The sequence below is a fragment of the Ursus americanus genome, chromosome 2 (genome assembly GCF_024610735.1).
Source record: "Ursus americanus isolate L20-20 chromosome 2, mUrsAme1.1.p, whole genome shotgun sequence".
Taxonomy (NCBI): domain Eukaryota; kingdom Metazoa; phylum Chordata; class Mammalia; order Carnivora; family Ursidae; genus Ursus; species Ursus americanus.
Genome location: NC_142128.1, coordinates 31,563,996 through 31,584,758, shown reverse-complemented (window position 1 = coordinate 31,584,758; position 20,763 = coordinate 31,563,996). Strand labels below are relative to the sequence as shown.

Genomic DNA, 20,763 nt, shown 5'->3' with positions numbered 1-20,763 from the left:
AAACGGAGGCGGGGCAGCATGGCGGCCGCGACCGCTGCAGGGGCCGGGGACGCGGCTCCTGGCGGTGGCCCGGCGGCGGTGCGGCTGCCGCGGTCGCCGCCGTTCAAGGTCCTAGCGGAGCAGCTGCGGCGCGACACGGAGGGCAGCCCGGGTGCGTGGCGGCTGTCGCGGGCGGCGGCGGGCCGTGAACCCCTGGAGCTGGTGACCGTGTGGATGCAGGGCACGGTGGTGGCGGCGGATGGCGGCGAGGCGCGGCTGCGGGACCCGAGCGGGGCCTTCTCAGTGTGCGGCCTGGAGCGGGTGCCGCGCGGGCGGCCCTGCCTTGTCCCAGGTAACGGCCGGACTGACCCTGGTTGTGGGCGGCCGGGGGGGCGGGGCCTGGCCAGTCCCCTGCCGCGGTACCCTTCCTTCCTGTTTCCCGCCCGCGCCCAGTTTATCCTGCTGATAAGCCTCCCCTGCAGCCCGCTTAGACCCTGCAGGATCCAGGCGCTCCCCTGGTGAAAGTCTCCAGTGGAGAAACCCCCAACATCAATATTCGTAACAAGTCTCTTACCCACGGAGGATTTTTTCCCCTCCCCCATCAAATTTTGGAAAACGCTGTTACCAGGAAGCCTCTGTTCATCCGTAACGGCTAGACTCGCGTGTGCCTTCCTCCTGGAAGCCTTCCCTGACTTCTAGGAATGGAAAGCTCTCGGGTACCGCTCCTTCTTGGAATTGCCTTAGACTGTAGTTCTCAAATGTTTGCCTCTTAAATCAGCAGGGTGCTCAGACTTACCCTGAGGGCTTGTAACAACTCAGAGATCTGGTCTCCACTCTCAGAGTCTCTGTAGGTCTGGGTGAGGCTGAGAATTTGCATTTCTAACCAGCTCCCTGGTGTTGCTAATGTGGGTGGCCTTGGGGCCACACTTTGAGAACCAAAGTTCTGAAACTTTGGTTTGAGCCAGCAGCCTGGAGGACCAGGACTGTCTTTCTGATCTCTGTATCTTCAGCATTAGGTTGAATTCCTGGCTCTGTTCTTTCCAGCTGAGTCGGCTGGAGCACTTTCCTTAACCTTTCTGGATCTGTCCTGTTTTGGTCACAAAGGGGCCTGTCATGTGGCTTCAATTAAAGAAAAATGGCCTTAACACTGCCCGGCTCACAGTGAGGGTTCAAGACTTCGTGACTGTTGTTACTATGCTCCTGTTCCCTTCTCGCCCCACCCCTCGCCCCATCCTTCAGCCTCCTGTCTCTGCCCTCTCCTCTGTAGCATTACTTGAAGCACCCACGAATCAGCAAACCACAGGCTGCTGCCTCTTCAAATGGCCCCTGAGCTTTTTTTTTTTTTTTTTACATTTTCAAATGGTTTTAAAAATCAGAGGATGATTTCATGACATGTGAAAAGTATAAGAAATTCAAGTACCTGGAGGCCGGAGCTACATTTGGGAAAAATCACGGCACCAGCAGGGTGGAGACAGTTGTGAAGAGGAAGCAGCTGGAGGCGGACTAACTGGAAATGACTGGGGAGGTCCAGGCCAGCGGAGGAAGGCCTGATGGAAAGGAGGGGGCGTGGTGGGGAAGGAGTAGGGAGACAGTGGGGAAACACTGCTGGGGGCAGGGAGGGTGTGGGTAGAATGAACCCTATTAACCAGGCTGTCTAATCGCCGGAGGAGTGAGCTCATGCCACCGAGCTAGCTCATTCCCCTAGTTGTGTGTGCCTTCTTGCAGATTTCCCGTTAGCTTCCCCTGGGTGGGATCTCCTTAGGCTTGTTTGTCCTTCCTTGGGTCTTCAGTCATTCTTTTTCTGAGGGTTCTGTCTCTACCAGCACTTGAGAGTCATTCGGGAGGTATTGGCTCAGTGTAGTTTTAGAACTAGCCCCTGTCACCAGGGAACCCCACGGTACTTGGTCAAGTAGAAGGTGGAGGTGGGTTCAGAGGAACCTAATTACATCGTGCATCGTGCAAGGGGTAGCAATCCAGGGAGGCAGGTGTCAGCTTGCCCGGCTTCCTTCAGCCAGAGCCTGGGGAGCCTGCGTGCAAACTCAGCCCTGCTATTAGAAGCAATGTGATTAAAGCAGCCTCGCAGGGGCATGCAGGGGGGGCTGGCAGAGTGCCTGCCCTTCCTGCTGTGTTTGGGGTTTTTTACACAATTAAGTTTTGTGTGGTTAAGACTGGCCAAGTTTTGCTTTCAAGGAGAGCCACTTCCCCAAGGGACTGGGAAGAGAGTCGTGGTTAATATGTCATGAGATCATCCCAGTGGCAGCCCGCTCTCTTGTTGATTTGCTAGCATGTGCCCGGCTGGTGGCAGGGATTGGTCCTAAGCAGTTGGAACAACAGGGTGACATGGCCGGGTGCCGTGGCCTGCCCTGTTCTTCTGGCATCAGGGGAAAGTTGGATTTACTCTGGGGCCATCAGGGGATGTCTTTGTAGAAAGAGGACTGGTCCTGTGCACAGAAATCAGACACATACCCTGTGGCGCTGGGCAAGAAACAGAGATAAGAGAAAAGCTTGGGGGTTTTGCTCCTGCCTTAGAACGGTCTAATTACAACCCTACTCTGATGTGAGTCTCTTCCATTCCTTAGGCGTGATTGTTTTGTGCATTACGGTAGCTTGCTGCAATTTGTTTTATGATTTTTAAACCAGAAGCCAAAGTTAAATGTTGGTATCTACTCTCTGCATTTTTTTTTTTTTTTGAGTCTCTGGTTTGTTTCTCTGATAAAGTTAAGCTCTGAAGGATGGAGTCTCTGTTTTGTTTTTGTCTTTGTCTCAATGTGAACATCACCGTGGGCTTTTCTTCTTCTAGGGAAGTATGTGATGGTAATGGGAGTGGTGCAAGCGTGCAGCCCCGAGCCATGCCTCCAGGCCGTGAAGATGACAGACCTCTCTGATAACTCCATCCACGAAAGCATGTGGGAACTAGAAGTGGAAGATTTACACAGGAATATTCCTTAGATGACATTGGAACCCTTGCTAATAACAACCGAAATCCTGAAACAGTTTAGGTCCTTACACCATGTGGATTTCACAGATAGCATTCTGTATATATTTCTCACAAGTTTCTCCCAGAGTTTTTGCTTTGGTTGACCAAGGAGTCCGAAGGTAGGGTTTCTAAGCGCTGGGACACTCCACTTAACTCAGCCCTTGATGCCCCTTGCTTTGACGACTGTTTGCAGATGAAAAGCAGATGTGTGCTCTGTTTTTGTTTTTGTTTTGTTTTGTTTTCTTTTGGTTTGTGTGTGTAAATGCTCTTTAAAGCACGCAGAAATCTCATGTTGCATTTTCCAAGTTTATAAGTGATGGTACTTTTTCCGTTGCCGCCGGGACCCTGTTTTTATGATGCAGAAGTTGAATCTCGCTCCTTGCCCGCGGTGATTAAACTGTGGTTGTGGGCGGGAGACAGACTGCGTGAAATGGGAATGACATCATGGCCCGCCTCTGCTCCCATCAACAACTGCCGTGTCCAGCTTGCAAACCGAGCTTTCCTGCTGCGGGCACCAGCGGCCCAAAGCCAGCTCTGTGTGCTGCGGGGGCCTCCGAGCAGTCAAGGTCCATTTCCCGGAGGTACCGAGGGTTAACACCTGCCATTCTTCCTCGCTTGGAGATGCTGAAACACTGAGAAATATTTCTTGTTGAAACTAAAATCAAGACTGAGAATGACTTTAGGCGTTAACTAAATTTCTGCCTCTTAACTTCTGGTGAGATGATGCGAGGGAGCAATGTCCTGGGGTAGAGGGTTTGGTTTTTTTTTTTCCTCCCAGGGTTATTGAAATATAATGGAGATATAGCACTGTCTAAGGGGTGCAGCATAAGGATCTGAGAGTTCTAACATTTTCTGGATGGAATGACTTTTTATTGTAATTATATTCAGTGTGGGTTTCTGCTCTCTGCAACTTACCCATGCCTTATTTTTCCCAAGATTGTAAATGTCAAGAGAGTCAGATTATATTCCTACGTTGCTGTAGAGTTTTGTTGGGTTATTGATCTTCTACCACTAATAAATTATTTTATATGCTGTATATTTTTTAAGATTTTTTATTTATTTATTTGAGGGAGAGTGAAGAGAGAGTATGAGCAGGGAAAGGGTAGAGAGAGAAGCAGACTCCCCACTGAGCAGGGAGCCCGATGTAGGATTCGATCCCAAGACCTGGCGATCATGACCCGAGTCAAATGCAGATGCTTAACTGACTGAGCCCCCCCCGGTGCCCCCCCCCCTTTTTAAATGGACTATTTGGGAAGCACCTGGGTGGCTCAGTCAGTAGAGGATGGGACTCTTAATCTCGGGGTCATGAGTTCGAGCCCCACGTTGGGCTTGCACCTGCTTTTAAAAAAATAGACTATTTTTTAGAGTAGCTTTAGGTTTATAGAAAAAAGAAAGTACAGAGTTCCCACATGCCGCATCCCTCAGGTTCTGTTGTTAATACCTTGCACTGGTGTGGTACATCTGTTATAATTGAGGAGCCACTTTGATAAAGGGTCACTAAAGTCTACAGTTTTCATTAGGGTTTTTGTTTTGTGATCCACAATTCTGCATGTTTTTCAAAGACATAATATCATGTATCCACCATGATAGGGTCATACATAATCGTATCACCACCCTGAAAATCCTCTGTGCTCCACCTGTTGACTCCTCCCTCTCCCTCAATCCCTGGCAACCGCTGATCTTTCTACTATCTCCTTAGTTTGCCTTTTCCAGAATGTCCCATAGTTGGAATCTTACCATGTGTAGCCTTTTCAGACTGGCTGCTTTCATCTGAGGTTCCTCTGTGTGTTTTTGTAACTTGATTGCTCATTTCTTCTTATAGCTGAATACTACTCCATTGTATTGACATACCCTAGTTTGTTGATTTATCTATTGAAAGACATTTGTTTGATTCCAATTTTTGCCGGTTATTAATAGAGCTGATAGAAATATTCATGTGCAGGTTTTGTGTGGACACAAGTTTTCATTTCTGTGAGCTAAATGCCTGGGAGCATTCCCAGTGGTCATGCATAAGCCTGTGTTAGCTTTTGGGAGAAACTGCCAAACGGTCTCAGTCCATTCAGGCTGCTCTCATGAGACGCCACAGACTGGGGGTCGGGGCTTAAAAACCACTGACTTTTATTTTTCACAGTTCTGGAAGCTTTGGGAAGCCCACAATGCCAGCAGATTCAGGGTGCCTCTTCCTGTCCATAGATGGCTGTCCTCACATAGTGGAAGGGGCGAGGGAGCACTCTGGGGCCTCTTTTATGGGTGCTGGTCTCACCCATGGGGGCTCCATTCTCATGACCTAATCACCCCCCAAAGGCCCCACCTCCAAACACCATCACACTGGGGGCTAGGTTTCAACTTGGGAATGTGGCAGAGGGGTCACATGCCCAGTCTTTAGCACTGTCGTCTGGAATGGCTGCACCTCTCTGCTCTCCCATCAGCCGCGTGTGAGAGTCCTCGTTCTCCTGTATCCTCACCAGCGTCTGGTGTTTTGGATTTACTAGGTTTTTCTTTTTTTTCCTGATTCCAGTTCTATTTTATTTTATGTTTTTAAACTTCTAAAGGTAAGGCAAATTGGAAAGCGCATGCTGTTTTTAGTACTGATCTGGGTTTGTGAACTGCTTGAAGCGTGGTTTCGAGCCAGCTTCTGTTCAGCGTTTGGGGATTTTTCAGGCAACGTTGCCGAGCTTTATCAGGAACCTTGCAGCGGGTGGACCTGAACGTGAGCCTTTCATGCGTTGTTAAACTTGCTGTGCGACTGTGAGCAAGTTAATTAACATCTCTGTGCTTTACTTTTCCTCATCTCCTAAAACTGCGGACTTTCCCCAGCTCCCAGCACCGACATGAGGGATAAACGAGGACGCACGTGAGTCTCTTGGACGTGCCCCTGGCACACGGCAGGCAGGCACCAAGTGATTGTTTCTGGGAGGAGGAGTGAGTTCTTACAGGCACCGACTGCCTTGGAAAGAACATTTTTTTTTAAGAATAATTTTAGATCTACAGAAAAACTGCAGAGGCAGTACATAGAGTTCCCATATACCGCAGCCAGTCTCCTTTATGATTAACCTCTTACGTTAGCGTGGCATATTTGTTACGATTAATGAACTGCCACGGAGATGTTATTATTAACTAAAGTCTGTACTTTATTCAGACTTCCTTCATTTTTTTCCCTGACGTCCTTTTTCTGTTCCAGGATCCCATCCAGGAGACCCTGTTATATTTAGTCGTCGTGTCTCCTTAGGCTCCTCTTGGCCGGGACCGTGGACCAGTTGCTTTGATTACACGGACATTTAATTCTGATATAGTCCGTGGGGTCTCTGTTACTGGATCCTCAGCCTAAAACATGATTTCAGAGTTGTTCCGGGGCTCCCAATAGGAGTCCTCGAGCTGGGAGTGTGGGGTAGGCTCCTCAAGACCCTACCCAGAACTCTGCCCTCCTGAGCTTCCCCCCCCTTCCCCGAAACCCGCTTTCCTGCTAGAAAACGGACCCCGGGCTGCTGAGAACCTTCCCCATCTCCCGCCCCGTTGCCCCGTTTGTCTTCACCTAACTTTGGTAAATAATGCCCGGTTGAGAAATGCTGATTGAGCTGATAGGGTTGCCGGGGCAGTGACCTCTGTCAGGAGTATGGGAGGTGGGGACCATAGGGTGCCTGGTGTTTTTCCAACAGTCCCCGCAGACTGCCAGCGTCTCCGGGGGCTCGGGGCTGGAAGCCTGCCACCTCAGCGTGGCAGCCGAGCCCTTGTGGTTCCCCGGAGTATTAATAGCTCTCACCAATTCATAGCGTTTCCTCCTTGACATCACTAAATGAAAACGCATCTTGGTTGGGGGTTTTAGTTTTCTGGACCCAAATCACAGTTGGTTTATCAGCAAGCCTCCCCCCCACCCCCCACTTCGCCACCAGACAAGGGCAGGCTGTGTGTGCTCCCGCCGCCCAGCTTCCCTTTTGAAATGGGCTCTTTTCTAAGAACTGAAAATAAGCACCCTAGGCCGTGACTTCACTTTTCTTGGAACTGCTTTACATTAGAAGAAGAAACACACACACACACACACACAAAACCTTCATTTAGCTGGTTTTGGATCACCGAGTTCCCTCGTCGTTCCTGCTGGGTCTTCTTGTAAAGCCGAAGTTTTACCGCAAAATTCTGATGCATCAGGTGAAGCAGGAAGGGGAAGCAGTGAGCCCGTGAAACGGTCAAGGGTTCTATGTCCTGGCCGGTTCCGGTATGATTTAATGCCAGAGGAGGGAACGAGCTGGAATGGACACACTGGGGGGCCCCATTCAGATCCCCAGGGTCTCAGGCATGACTGTGTGGCCCTGAGAGTTGTCAGGCCACCAAACGGGCTAGGGCTAGTGTCACTAAAGCCCAGGCCACAGTCCAGACTCCGCGAACGGCTGCCTGTTTGCAAGGATGAGGAGATGAAATGCACTTTAGCCACAATGACCTACATTGTAGCAGGCATTTTGGAGCCCGTGCCTGCTTAGGATAAGGGAGAGAGTGGCTGAGCCACACCGGGGTTCCAGTCCTGGTCCTGCCCTTTCCAGGCTAGCCTCGGACTGGGAGGTCAGTCTCTGAAGCGAAGCTAGTTCTTCCCTCACAGGATGCTGCCTTAGTAGGTTCATGGGAACTGGAGTAGATTCCCCTTCTCAGTGGGGATCTCTGTAGATAGGCACATACATTGTTCTGAAATCGAATGTTCGTATCTCTGTACCCAATCGGAGGAGGCTTTCCAGTGATGTGATCATGTCTTACCTGTCTGCCGCGTGCAGGGCCTTGCCAAACCCACGTGGGCTGTCGGTAAATATTGGGCGAATGGCTGCATTTTAGGTCGGAAAACAGGGAATCCACAGGGAACAATGCTCTTGGGTTTACACTTGGCACACAGCAGTTTTCAAATGAAAGGAGCCCTTACAGGCCGGGCCTAACGAAAAGCACCCTTTGAATGGAGCACCCTGGGTAATGTATAACCAGCCTGAGGGTGCTCGCTAGAATGTTCGAGAGAGAGCAGGGCGTTCTGGAGTACAAACAGGGACAGCCTGATTAAGAAAAGGCTGGAGGAAAAGAAAGAGATAGCAGAGCACCACCTCCCCTCCCCACGCTGGGCAAATTTATGCACTTCGGGCAGAATCTGAAATTACAACCCTGTGGGAATCAGTGAACATCTCTTGATTTAAAAAAAGGAGAAGAAGAAGAAGAAATGCAAATTCAGTCAGGAATGACATGCCAGGGGCTGTGCTTAAAGATTTCCCCTGTTGCTTCATTTTATTGTGTCAGTGCCTCTGCGATGTTCATCTCCCCACCCGCCCCGTCCCCCGCCAAGGGATGCAGACCTTTGCCCAAGAGCATCTAGCCAGCAGCCTGTGCCAGAGACAGATGTGAGGCCAGCTGATGTCCCACGTTGGAGGGGAGGTCGCCAGCGCCTTCATTCCGAGCCTGCTCCTCTCTGAGAAAGTCCTCAGACCCACTCTGGAAGCTCCTGGACTTTCCACTTAGGTGCTGGCTCCCCCTGCTGGCCGGCCCCAGACGCCGCTGCCCTGTGCTGTCAGAAATGGGACAACGACCGCCAGAGACAGGAAGGGAAAGCCACAGGAGGAGGCAAAGGAACGAACTGGGGCCATGAGAAGCTTCACAGCTTCTCTGGGAGTTTCGTCCATCGTGGCCAAGCCATCTTGGGGGTGGGGGATGGGGGACAGTGTTGGATGGGTTCCAATGGTCCGGCTTTTGAACCCCTGCTTCACCTCTCTGGGTGCGCGGGCTTCACTTCTCTGAGCCTTATTTCTGCCATCGGTACAGAAGGGGTGACTTGGGGTCAGAGAGGTCGCTTGTCCACATGGCAGTCTTCGCAGATGCTCAAAAAATGTTCACCTCATTGGTCTTTCTATCGCTAAGCACTTAGTGAGCCCCTGCTGGAGTCTAGGCTCTGGGGACATGCACAGTGAACAAAAGACATGTGGTGGCTCCCAGTGGAGCACAGTCTCTTCACACACTTCAAATCTCTGAACTCCCATTCTGCCTCCTCTCTCTTGCGTACAGCTCCAGAAACTTCTGTGATCCAGTCTTGCTCACCAGGATAACCTCCCCCAACTCAAGGCCCTTAATCTAATCACATCTGCAAAGTCTGCAAAGGTAACATTCGCAGGCTCCAGGGAATAAGCACGGACATCTTTGGGGGAGGCGTTCTACCTATCCAGTCTGCCCTCTGTCCCTAAAAAGTGCGTGTCTGTCCCAAAGGCAAAGATACATTCGCTCTGTCCAGAAGCCCTACATCTTCTCTAAACCTTATCATCGAAATCATCTGAGTGTGCCTTGGGCAGGCCTTGGGTGTAACCCATCCTGAGCGCCCCTCCTCGCCATTGGTGACCTGTGGAACCCTCGAAACCAAGCTCATCCCCCAAAATGCAGCGGGTGGCAACCCAAAGGGGATGCCATCTGCTTCTGTCCCTGATCCAAGGGACCAGAGATCGAGGCCAGAACGATGAAGAAGAAACAGTGAGGCCCCAGCACATGGGAATACCTAACCCCTGGACTTCCCTTGCCCCAGGGCAAATAGGAAAAGGACGGGAGCTTCTCAGAAGGGTCTGCTGGCACCTAACTCTCTGGGCATGGAGGGAAGGCAGACCCAGCGGTTTCCGTCACAGCGGTGGGGCCTGTTTTGGAGAGTCAGGGCCAGGCCCCGCCCCGGGATCTGCCAGTGCACAGCTGTGCTGCCTTTGGGGCAGACATCCCCCGAGGACCGCGCTGCCTGGGTGTCCGCACGGAAGCCTCGGGACTATGGCACGTGGCTGATGATCGGCCCCACCTGGGCTGCTTTCAACCTCGTCTCTGCCCACATCTTTAATTAGAATTCGTGTGGGTAGCGCTCAGGAAGATGGAAGCATTGAGAAAGCTCCCCGGGTGAGTCTTATTATCAGCCAGGTGTAGCAGCCGCAGGTCTACGGCTTCCTGGCCCGGACGACCTGGGGGCGAGTCAGAGCTGCCCCAGCGCTGGTCAACTGCCGAGCCCTTTGCCTTCTCAGATGGGGACCCTGGAGTCCAGAGGAAGGGCAGATGACGATTTCAGGAAGCTTGGGACCAGGACCAAGGGGTCACTCATCCTCCAGCTTCCCTGAGAAGGAGGAGGAAGAGGATGGGAAAAGCCCCCACAGAGGAACCAGGCTAGACCCTACCCACTGTTCCCGGGCGTTCTGGACCATCCTTGGTGCTGGGCTGCTGCCGGGGTGTTGTAAGGTAGTGATATCAAGGCTTTTTTTGGTTGTTTTTTTAAGTTTTATTTAAGAGAAAGAGCAAGAGAGAGGGGGAGTGGCAGATGGAGAGGGACTAGCAGACTCCCCATGGAGCACGGAGCCTGACCTGGGGCTCGAACCCAGGACGCCGGGATCATTACGGGAGCTGAAGGCAGATGCTTCACCGACTGAGCCCCCAGGTGCCCCTTGGGTCTCCTTTTTAAAAAGTGAGTCTATTTGAAGGAAAAATGTTAAGTGAACAGTAGTACCGTGGTCTGTGAATGACCTGCGTTTGGGTAGCCCGTTTGCTTTTCCTCGACCTAGAATAGAGCCGTGCTGTCTGATACAGCAGCCGCCACAAGCTATCGAGCAGTTGATGTGCGTCTAGGGCTGCTGGTAGGGTCGCCACGTTTAGCAAACAGAAATACAGGACGCATCCTGTTCCTCAAGTGGCGGTCGTACATGGTGACTTCCTTCCAAAGAGGACCCCATGGGAAGGTATAGGGGAGAGGGTAGCTTTCCGATGGAGAAACCTGGACCCCCACACCTCAGCCAGGTGACCAAGGTGAACATCAGCCGTGATATGTCCTGTTGAGAGTGTGGTTTACCCTTGGTAGGGTGTGGTGAGAATGACCCCTTCCCTCTGCGGTCCTGTCCCCCCCTCCCCCCGCCAAGCTCTACCCTCCACCATGAGAAAAACCTGAGACGAATCCTAGTTGACAGACATTGGACAAAATCCCTGCCCAGTACTCCTCAAAACTGTCAAGGTCATCAAAAACAAGGAATGCTTGAGAAATTGTCATACCCGGGGTGAGCTGGGACCGCAGGCACAGGTGGCTATTGAGATCAGGTGGAGCCTAAGGAGACCAGAGAGTTCAGAGTATGGGGGGATCCTGCACGGAGAAAGGGCACAGCACAAGAAGAGGGTCTGAAAAGAGTATGCACTTTCCTTAATAACGTTTGGACATCGGTCTAGTTGCAACAAACGTACCATACTAACGTAAGAAGTTACCAGTAGGCGAATCTGGGGGCAGGGTAGTTGGGAACGCTATAGTTTTGTCACAGTTCTTCTCTAGATCTGAAACTGCCCCCCCAAAAAAGTGGCTTTTATTGATTAAAAATAGAGGCTGCCCAGTTAAATTTGAATTTCAGATAAACGAATACTCTTTATAAGTACGTCCCAAGCAATATTTGGGATTTAGTTACACTAAAAAATTATCCATTGTTTGTCTGACATTCAAATTGAACTGGGTATCCTGCATTTTGTCTGGCAATATTACCTAACTAAATTCTTAATTCTTTTTTTTTTCTTTTTAAGATTTATTTGAGAGAGAGAGCAAGCCCAAGCAGGCAGAGGGACAGAGAGGGAGAAACAGACTCATTGCTGAGCAGGGAACTGGACTCGGGGCTTGATCCCAGGACCCCGGGGTCATGACCTAAGCCAAAGGCAGACGCTTCACCGAATGAGCCACCCAGGTGCCCCTGAATTCTTAATCCTTATTTTAATGAACTTGAATGTAAACAGCCCTGTCTGGCCCGTGGCTGCGGGTGGTACCGGGCAGCAGAGGCTGGGTCCTGTGGCTCACCCTGAGGTCGGCAGTGAGAAGGCAGGTGAGGCCCTGGAAACATCTTCTAATTCCAAAGCTGGTCCCCATAACTGTGCTCACCCGGTTCCTGTAGAGAAGGAACAGTGCTCCGAAAGGATGTGTCGGGCCTCTGGGAGCCCCAGAGAGTCAAGGAGAACTCCACATCTCTGCTGGGTGTGACAGCTGGGATGTGTGCTCTGAGACCATTGGTTAGGGACTGCCGTGCCACATAACAGATCGCCACCGGCTCAGCAGCTCATCTGACACAGCATGGGTGGGTTTTCTGCTCAGAGCCTCGCTAGGCAGAAATCAAGGTGTTAGGCTGGCTGAGCTATTTTATTTGCAGGGGGATCTGGGGAGGCGCTCCTTTCAAGCTCATTCAGGCTGTTGGCAAAATCCAGTTCCTTGTGGTTGCAGGACTGTGGCCCCTATTCCCTCACTGGCTGCAAGTTGGGGGCTGCTCTCCATTCCTAGAGACCACCCCCACTCCTTGCCATGTATCCCCCTCCATCTTCAAGCCAGAAACTGTCCAATTACTCTTGAGCTCCCAATCCCCGATTTCCCCCTCTGCCCTCTAGGCTCCCATTTAAAGCGCACGTATGATAAGGTCAGGCCCATCTGTCTGAGGGTCAGCTGGTTTGGGACTCTAATGGCCTCTCCAAATTCCCTTCACAGCAACACCTAGATTAGGGTTGGATTGAATAACTGGGAACCATGTGTCTACACCAGCGGTGGGGATCTTGGGAAGGCATCCTAGAATTCTGGCCACTGCAAGGAGCTGCCAGATAAAACTACGTAAGGGATAAAGTGGGTTCTGAGCCAAACAACACGGGTTCAGATCCCAGCTCCCCCTCAGTCAATGTGTGTGGCACCTGGGACACATGGTCTCTATGAGCCTGTTTCCTTATTGGCAAAATGGGAATGAGAGTGACCTCGTTAAACTCCTCTGACAGATCACTGCTTCGTCTTCCGGCTGTTCTCCCTCCCCTGCCGCTACAGCTGCCCTGCCCGTTGCAAGACCTGCCTTGTCTTCGTAGGCGTGAGAATGGCGTTTTCCCTGCTTTCCCCACATTCTTTGCCTTTCTGGCTTGTGACAAGGCTCTTTAAGAATGAGCTCACTGGCTTGGGCTCTTGATCTCCCCATTTTGGCAGGCTGGACCAGACTTGGCATGGGAGAGAAATGTCAGTGGGAAAAAATCTGTTTAAAAAAAATGTGTGCATGTAGTAAAATGCATATCCAATTCCAACATAAACATAATTGCACACGTTGGCGTGTGTTAATGAGCCCGAGCTAGGAAATGTTTGGTAGGACTAAGCGAATTTCCATCTGCTCCCTCACTGCATGGCTCATGCAAAATGAGACTTCGGGCTTTAGCATTCTGGTGGAGGCAGTTCTCTGCGAGCATCCTGTTTATTCCATGGTCATGGGCCTTCAGAACTAAATTTGCTTGAAAGCCCTGTGAACTTATTAATGGAGAAAGATTGAGCAGGGGATCTTGGGTAATATGAAAGCGAGTGGCCAGTTTTGCTCAAGTTCCAACATGGGTGGTTTATAACTAATTGGAAAAACATGCCTCTTCTCAGTTGACTTAATCCCTTCTGCAGTACCCAGGACTTAAGTGTTCCCAGAAGGGGAACCACTCCCAGGGTGGTCACCACAGTTACAAAAGGGGCAAAGAGCTCATGCCTAGGTCTGAGGGTCTTCCAGATGCTGCCCGCTTGGGCTTGGGGAGCAAGGACGCTGCCCATCACCAGCCTTCTGGGCTAGGGCACAGGACTAGGTGTCAGGAATGGCAGAGGGGACGGATTCATCCTGGCTTTAAATTTAGCCTTCAAAATGAAAGACTCTGGAGGCCGAGTTTGGAGTCCAGGCAGAAAAAGGAATCGGGCAACATTTAAGTCCTCCCGGATCCGAGGTACCCCTCAACCTTTGATTAAGAAGCACGGTGTTGGGTCCTTCCACCCTTTTGTAAGGCTTTCTTCAGGCACCCAGAAGCTGACAGTCCTACTTTCCCTTCCTAGTTGGGGTTCTCTGTTCCCAGGGACAGATGAGCTGGCTGGGCCCTGGCCTCACCAGTGTCTTTCAAGAGAAACCTCTGTCAGCAGAGTGAAAGTCGGCCATGGCCCACACCGCCGGCTCCTCTGGTGCAGGTGCTGCAGAAGCAATCGCGTGACCTCAGGCCCCCAGGGCGTCCATGATCCAGCTTTGCCAGCTGGTCTCTGGGCCTCCTCTCTTGGAGCCATTGGGTGGTTTCAGCATGAAATGCAGCCCGTGGAGCACCGCCCTCCCCCGCCCTCCGCCACCACAGCGTCTGTCCGAGGGGGGTGCCGACCAAGAGGTGATACTGTTATTAGAGTTATAAGGGTTTGTGGTTTCCTCTCTCTGTTTCCACTTCCTTCCTGAAACCCCAAAAGAGGCTTCTCAGGAAAGGAAGGGCCTTTCAGATCTGGGAGCACAGCTGGGAATGGCTGTTCCCAGTTAGGCTGGCCGGCTAGAGCCCAGGGTGACTGGCCTGAGCTATGGTTTTGGGCCACCAGGGCCACTGGCACAGCTGGTCTGCTGTTGAGCTGGGCCAGCCATCGTGCAAACACCACCTTTGTTCTACCTTGGGAGCTGTTCCAGCGTTGAAAAAAAAAAAAAGGATTATGGAGATTTGTCCTGCTCAGGACATGCCACTTCCGGGGGCCCCATGAGCCCAGACTGGGTCCTGTGCCTCCCAGGAGTTTTTAGTAGAGAATGCATGTGTATAAGGCCCAGCCCTTTGGCATGGGCCCCTCTTGTTCCTAATAATTCCACAGTTCTGTGAAATGGACACAATCTTGTGCAAGTGGGCTGCTAATCCTTAAAAGAGTCAAGCTGTTGAAGGCTCCTTTAGGAAGTGGCTGCAGGACGGTTGGAGCCAGAGATAGGGTGCCCTGTTTGGAGGGGCTCTGTGGCTGGCCAGCCCCTTGCTTTATAGAAACTCTTGACCTGTTGCAGGTACCTGAGAACCTAGGGATTAGTGGCTCAGAAGCAGAACAAGGTAATAACTTGTGGGGCTCAGCATAAAATGAAAACGTAGGGCCCCTGGGCCAAACACTATTAAGACTCAAGATGGTGACAGCAGGGCATTCAGGCAAGTGTGGGAGCACTTCTGAGAGCAGGGCCCTGACTTTGCAGTTGCACACCCATGAAGCCAGCCCTGGTCTGGAGAGCGAGTATGGGGTGGGCAGCTGGTCTGGGCACACAGATGGATTTGTTCACCCCACCGTATTTTCTGGGCTGCCGGCCCACTGAGACTAGTGAAATGAGCAGGGTTTGCCCTGGTCTAGGCTGAGAGGCTGGCTGGGTGTGACATGTGGTGATGGAAAGGTGGGGGCAACTGAAGAGGGCAGGGCTCCAGGCCAGGCAACATCTTTTCTCTAGAACAGGAGGTCACTGAGCATGGCCACCTGACCTCATTGTCTGTCACAGGGCTCTAAGCAAAATACAGAAGACCAGACCATGATGCATTAAAATCGCCACTCCCCAAGTGGCAACCTGAAGACCACCTGAGCTTTTGGGTGATGTATCTTGTGTTACTTCTATCAGAGAAAAGTGACCAAATTGGTGAATTTCAAAAGCAAATCCATCCCTGCTGGGAGACCTTACTACATGTGAACATGGAAGGATAACCCAAAATGGGGTATTTGCTTCTTGGGGTCTTTGCCTTTGGCCCACAGCCCTGGGCATTCCTGCAAACACTTTGCCTATGCCCAACCCTGGCTTCCACTGTTTCTGCTGAATTCAGCGGTCATTCATATTGCTGTTCCCACAAATGGAATGTCTCTTTCATCCTCAAGCTGCTTTTAAGATTTTTCTCCTTTTCTTTGGTTTCCATTAGTTTATGGTGTGCCTAGGTGTGGTTGTCCTTGCATTAATCCTGTTTGGGATTTGTGGAGCTTCTTGGATCTGTGGATTGGTATCTTTCATCAATTTTTGATTAATTTTACTGGCTATTATCCTTTATGATATTCTGTCCTACTCTGTCTCGTCTCCTCGTGGGATTCCAATTACACATATACCAGACAACTTGATGCTGTCCTGCAGGTCTCACATGTGTTCTTTGTTTACTCCCCCCACCCCCTTTCCATTTCATTTTTAATTCTTGTTTCTTTCTGTGCTTCAGTCTGGATAACTACCATTGACCTGTCTTCAAATTCACCGATTCCTCTGTTGGGCTGTGTCCAGCCTGTGGTTAAATTCCTCTGATAGATTTTTCATTTCAGATATTTGTATTTTTCAATTCTAAAACTTCTATTTGGGTCTTTCATAGAGTTTCCATTTATCTCTTAAATTTCCATCTCTTCATCCATCATCCGTTTTACCTCCAAATTCTTTAACATATTTTCAAGCCTTTGCCTATTCTAGCATCTGGGTCATGTGTGGATCTGGTTTTATTAACTGTATTTTCCTGTTTCACACAGCTAGTAATTTTGAATTGTTTGTTGAACATTGTGGGTGACATGTTGTAAAGATTCTGGATTATATTATCTTCCTCTAAAGAATGTCGAGGTTTATTTTTTAAGATTTTATTTATTTAAGAAAGAGAGACAGAGCACCAATGGGGAGGAGAGGAAGAAGCAAGCAGGCTCCCTGCTGAGCAGCGATTCCAACTTGGGGCTCGATCCCAGGACCCTGGGATCATGACCTGAACCGAAGGCAGACACTTAAGCAACTAAGCCACCCATGTGCCCCAAGAATGTTGAGTTTTGTTCTTGCAGACAGTTAGATTGACTGACTGGTCACCTTGGACATAACAAGGCTTGGTTTCAGCCTTGTTAAAATGGGTCTACTTCAAGTCCCTCCTCCTCCTCGCCTAAGTTCTAGTGTATGGCCCCTACTCCTAGGGTATGCTCCACACTTGTAAGGCCTGGCTTTTTGGGGGATGTCAACTGAAAGCTATGGATGATTAATCAGAATCTCTCCTCCTAGGGCTGGAATTATATGACTTCTAATATTTCTGTTGAGTTTACTTACCCCTGCCATCCAAGCTGTTTTCCACTAGACCTCAGAGTCTCATTCTGCACATACACAGCTTAGGATCTGGCCAAGGATCTGCGGTGAACCTCTGTGCAGATTTCGGGGGCTCCCATTCTGTGGCACCTTCCAGTTAACAAGACCACTGCTCTCTGTTTGGGCTGTACATCTCTGCTCAGTGTCAGTTCTTTCTCTCCTTTCCGAAGAAAGCCATGGCGAACATGGACTTCATCTCAAGTACTTCTCTTCTCTCAGAACTGCCGCTCTGTGTTGTGCTCTCCAATCCCTGCCAATGATTGTTTTATGTACTCTGCTTAGTTTCAGAGTTGTTTATGACAGGAGTGGTAGTAATCCACTGAGGCTGGCTTGCAGACTTTTAAAACTTCTTATTAGATCATAAAATATATATATTCTGGATTTCTGGGGTTTGAGTCCCACTTAGAAAGGACTTTCCTACCAAGAGATCAGTAAAAGTTTCTTTGGGTTTTCTTCTAGGACTTATACAGTTTTGTTTTTTTTTTATGTTTAAATCTCTGACTCATCCATAATTCATTTTGATGGAAGAAAAAGGTAGAGGGGTCTGTTTCTCCCAGCTGCTACCAAGTTGTCCTAATACCCATAAGTAGAGAGTACTTAACTCCACTGACATGAAATGAAGTCTTTCCTTATATGTTAAATTCTTGAATGTATTATGTGTATTTTTACCTCCATTCCATTGATATGTCTAGGTACATTTTTATACACATATTTGTTGGTATGAAATTGTTTTGATTACTATAGGATCATAATCTGTTTTAGTACCTCATCATGTTCTTTATTCTTCCAGAAATTTCCTGGGTATAGTTGTTTTAAAAAATTTCATGAACATTAGAATCAGCTCATCTAGTTGAAAAATTACACACACACACACACACACACACACACACACACGGGCACATATATCCCTGCGGGGTATTTTTGTTGAGATCCTATTTACATGTTAAATTTAAGAAGTTGCTTTTTTAGTGACTTTATTTTTATATCTCAAAAATCACCCATTTTAAGTATACACTTTGGTGATGTTTAGTGAATTTATAGAGTTGTGTGGCCATCACTGTGGTCCAGTTTTAGAACTCTGCTGTCACCCCAAGAAGAGCACCTGTGCCGTTTGCTGTCCCTCCCTGTTCCTACCGCCAGCCCCAGGCAGCCGCTCTCCCGCTTTCTGTCTTGACCAGTTTTCCTTTTCTGGTCATTTCATGTAAATGCAGTCCCACAACATGCGGTCTGCAGCCTCTTTCCCCCAGCCTGCTGTGCTGGAGGTTCATCTCTCTCGTAGTGGGTATATTTCCTTTTCACTGCTGAGAAGCCTCCAAAGGACGGACACGCCACAGCTTGTCTGTTCATTCATCAGTTGGTGGGCGCTTGTGCACCAGTCTTTGTGGGGGTGCACGCCTTCGTTTCTCTTAGGTAGCAACCTAGGAGAATTGCTGAGCCATATGGCAGAAGCGTGTGTAACTTTTTAAGAAATTGCCGACCTATCTTCCTTCCAGAGTGGCCACGTCATCTCACACCCCCCACCCCCACCACGTGTGAGGGCTCCAGTCCACATCCTCCCAGATACTCAATATTGACAGTTACACCTTTCTTGCGTTGCGTTTTTTCTAGATAAGAACATATGCAGTACAGCTTTCTTTCCATCTGAAGTCTTCTCTCTCCTCCAGGGGCTTTAAAAAGATTGCTCCATCTGGATTGTATACATTCTGGTGCATTTGTTTCTGGGAGTTTTCTTTCTTTGGAGTGGGGAGTGCTGTTGTCAATGGGATATTTTCTTTGGTTAACTTGTCCAACTGCTTACTGTTTGTACATAGGAAGGCTAGGTATTTGGGTACGTTGCTTCGATACGCTATCCCTTCGTGAAATCTCTTTCCGTCTGCCACATTTTTTCCATTGCTTCTCTTGGACTCTCCAGAGTAAACAGAGTTACTTCTCTTCTTTCTTCTCAAATTTCGTTTTTTCTCTTAACTACTTTCATCAGCTAGAATCGTCCAAACAAAATAGCAGTGATAGGGAGCATTCTTTAGTTCCAGAGTCTCATGGAAACTTCTCTTGCTTCCAATGATTACAAATGATGCTGATTTTTGGCTTGATGGATGTGCGAGTCTGTGTGTGTAATTTTATCATGTTAAGAAAGCATCTTTTCTAATTTGATAAGAGATTTTGTTGTAAATGTAAATCTTGTCAAATGCGTTTCAGCATCTATGAGGAGCATGATTTATCTCCTTTAATACGTTACTATAAAGTAAATTAAAAGGTGTCCTCATCACACTGTACAAGTCTCACTTGGATCTGGTGATTTCTCCCTTTAATGATCATGGTGGATTTTATTTGCTAATATTTGGGACTTTTGCATTGATTTTTATGTAAGCGAAGTTGGTCTGTGGTTTTCCTTTATTGTGCTGTAATTGTTGGCTTTGGATATCGATGTCCCTAATAAAGAATTTGGAAGTGTTTCTTCCTCTTCTAGGCCCTGGATCAGTTTAAATGGCATTGAAATGAACATTCCTAAAGATTGACTTTAGGTTGGTTCCCTTCACCTGGGAAAGGATCCATGCCCGAGGCTTCTGCCTTCCCCTCCCACCATGGAGCTTGGGGAATGGTGGTTATCTCTGCAACAACCTTCCCAAGTTTCTTCTGGTTTAGCTTTTTCCCCTTTTTGGTGTGTTGGGGAGGAAAAGTTTTCCTCTACCTTTCAAAGATTCTTCTGGCTGACATGAGACATTTTACCGGGGGGAAACCTAACTTAATTTAATATGTAATTTAATTTTATATGTATGGGAATCCACAGGAATCCACAGGAGAGATTCAAAGACAGAAAGGAAAAATGAGGTCTATATGCTGTCCTGAGCTAAGGGACGGGATGGGGTCTGGGGGTTCAGTGGGGGGGGGGGAGGGCCATAAGAAGAGCAGATGTCTGGTAACGAGATGTTTGACCTGCCATAAAGATGGATTGCGCAGATAAACTTTGTCTCTTGTAATAGCTCTTATTCTGGGAAAGACCCCTCAGTTTAGATTCTTCTGGGTCGTTAGGAGAGGGGGAACATTCTCTTGAGCTTGCAGGGTTTCTGTCAGCTTCAGGTGCAAAATAGTCCATGTGCCAAAGTTGTACATTTTGGGGAGACATGTTCTGAACCCCTTCAGGCTCTTGTTGGTACTTTTTTGCTCTCAGAAAATCTGCCTTCTCTAGGTTTTCAAGTTTGCCTCCCTAGACAGCTCCCTTCTTGTCTTGATTAGTTTAAACCCCCTTCCCCACCACCAACTAAAACAAGCCTTAAGTTGACTTGAGGTTACCGTTTTTGTCTTAATTAATTTTTGAAAAGTTTTACATTCAGGAAATGCTACATTCTTCCAAGTTGTTCTTGGAGAAATAGGCTAAGATATACATCATCTCCCAGAGCCCCTGGGGCAGCAGGAAGTCACTGGAAAGCATCCTCTGCATTTAGCAACCAAGGGTCGGCTCCACTCCTCTCCTGAGGGTGGAAGTGCTGGCCAGAGAGCTTCAATATGACCTCACTTCTACCCCCTTCCCTGTCTTTAAAGCATAATCGAGAACTGAGGTTAGGTAATAAAAGCTCACATCGTTTTTCCCAAGATGTGTGTTGACTGGGTCAGTTTCCTCCTTACTTAGACAGGGGTCAAACATAAGCAGTTTTCCCTCGCCCCCTTTTGTTGTAAAAACTCAGACTTCCCTCAAACCATTTCATGGAGAATAGATTTGTTAAAAAATGTGTAAGTACTTGCTCTTTATATTCTTTAATTAGGTCAGAAGCCTCACAGGTGGCAAGGACTGGACGATAGAGAGGTGAAGGGTAGCGGAACGTGCGGCCTGAAAATATGCCCCACGGGGGTAAGGATTTGATGCTGCAGGGGAACTGGGAAGAAGTAGACACAGGACAAGCTCTCCGCCCTTCCCCTATTTACGTAAGAGCAGCACTAAATTTATAAGGCTGTCTCGCTCCCCTCCCTGCCTGGAAG

The 20,763-nt window shown here is 49.1% G+C and overlaps 1 protein-coding gene across 1 annotated transcript; it reads left to right on the top strand.

Moving 5' to 3' along the window:
* Nucleotides 1-18: 18 nt before the first annotated feature.
* RMI2 (RecQ mediated genome instability 2) lies at nt 19-3,992 on the top strand. Its single transcript, XM_045784303.2, has 2 exons — nt 19-331; nt 2,780-3,992. The coding sequence occupies exons 1-2, from the start codon at nt 19-21 to the stop codon at nt 2,926-2,928; spliced, it is 462 nt and encodes a 153-aa protein (XP_045640259.2). The 3' UTR covers nt 2,929-3,992.
* The last annotated feature ends 16,771 nt before the right edge of the window (nt 3,993-20,763 follow it).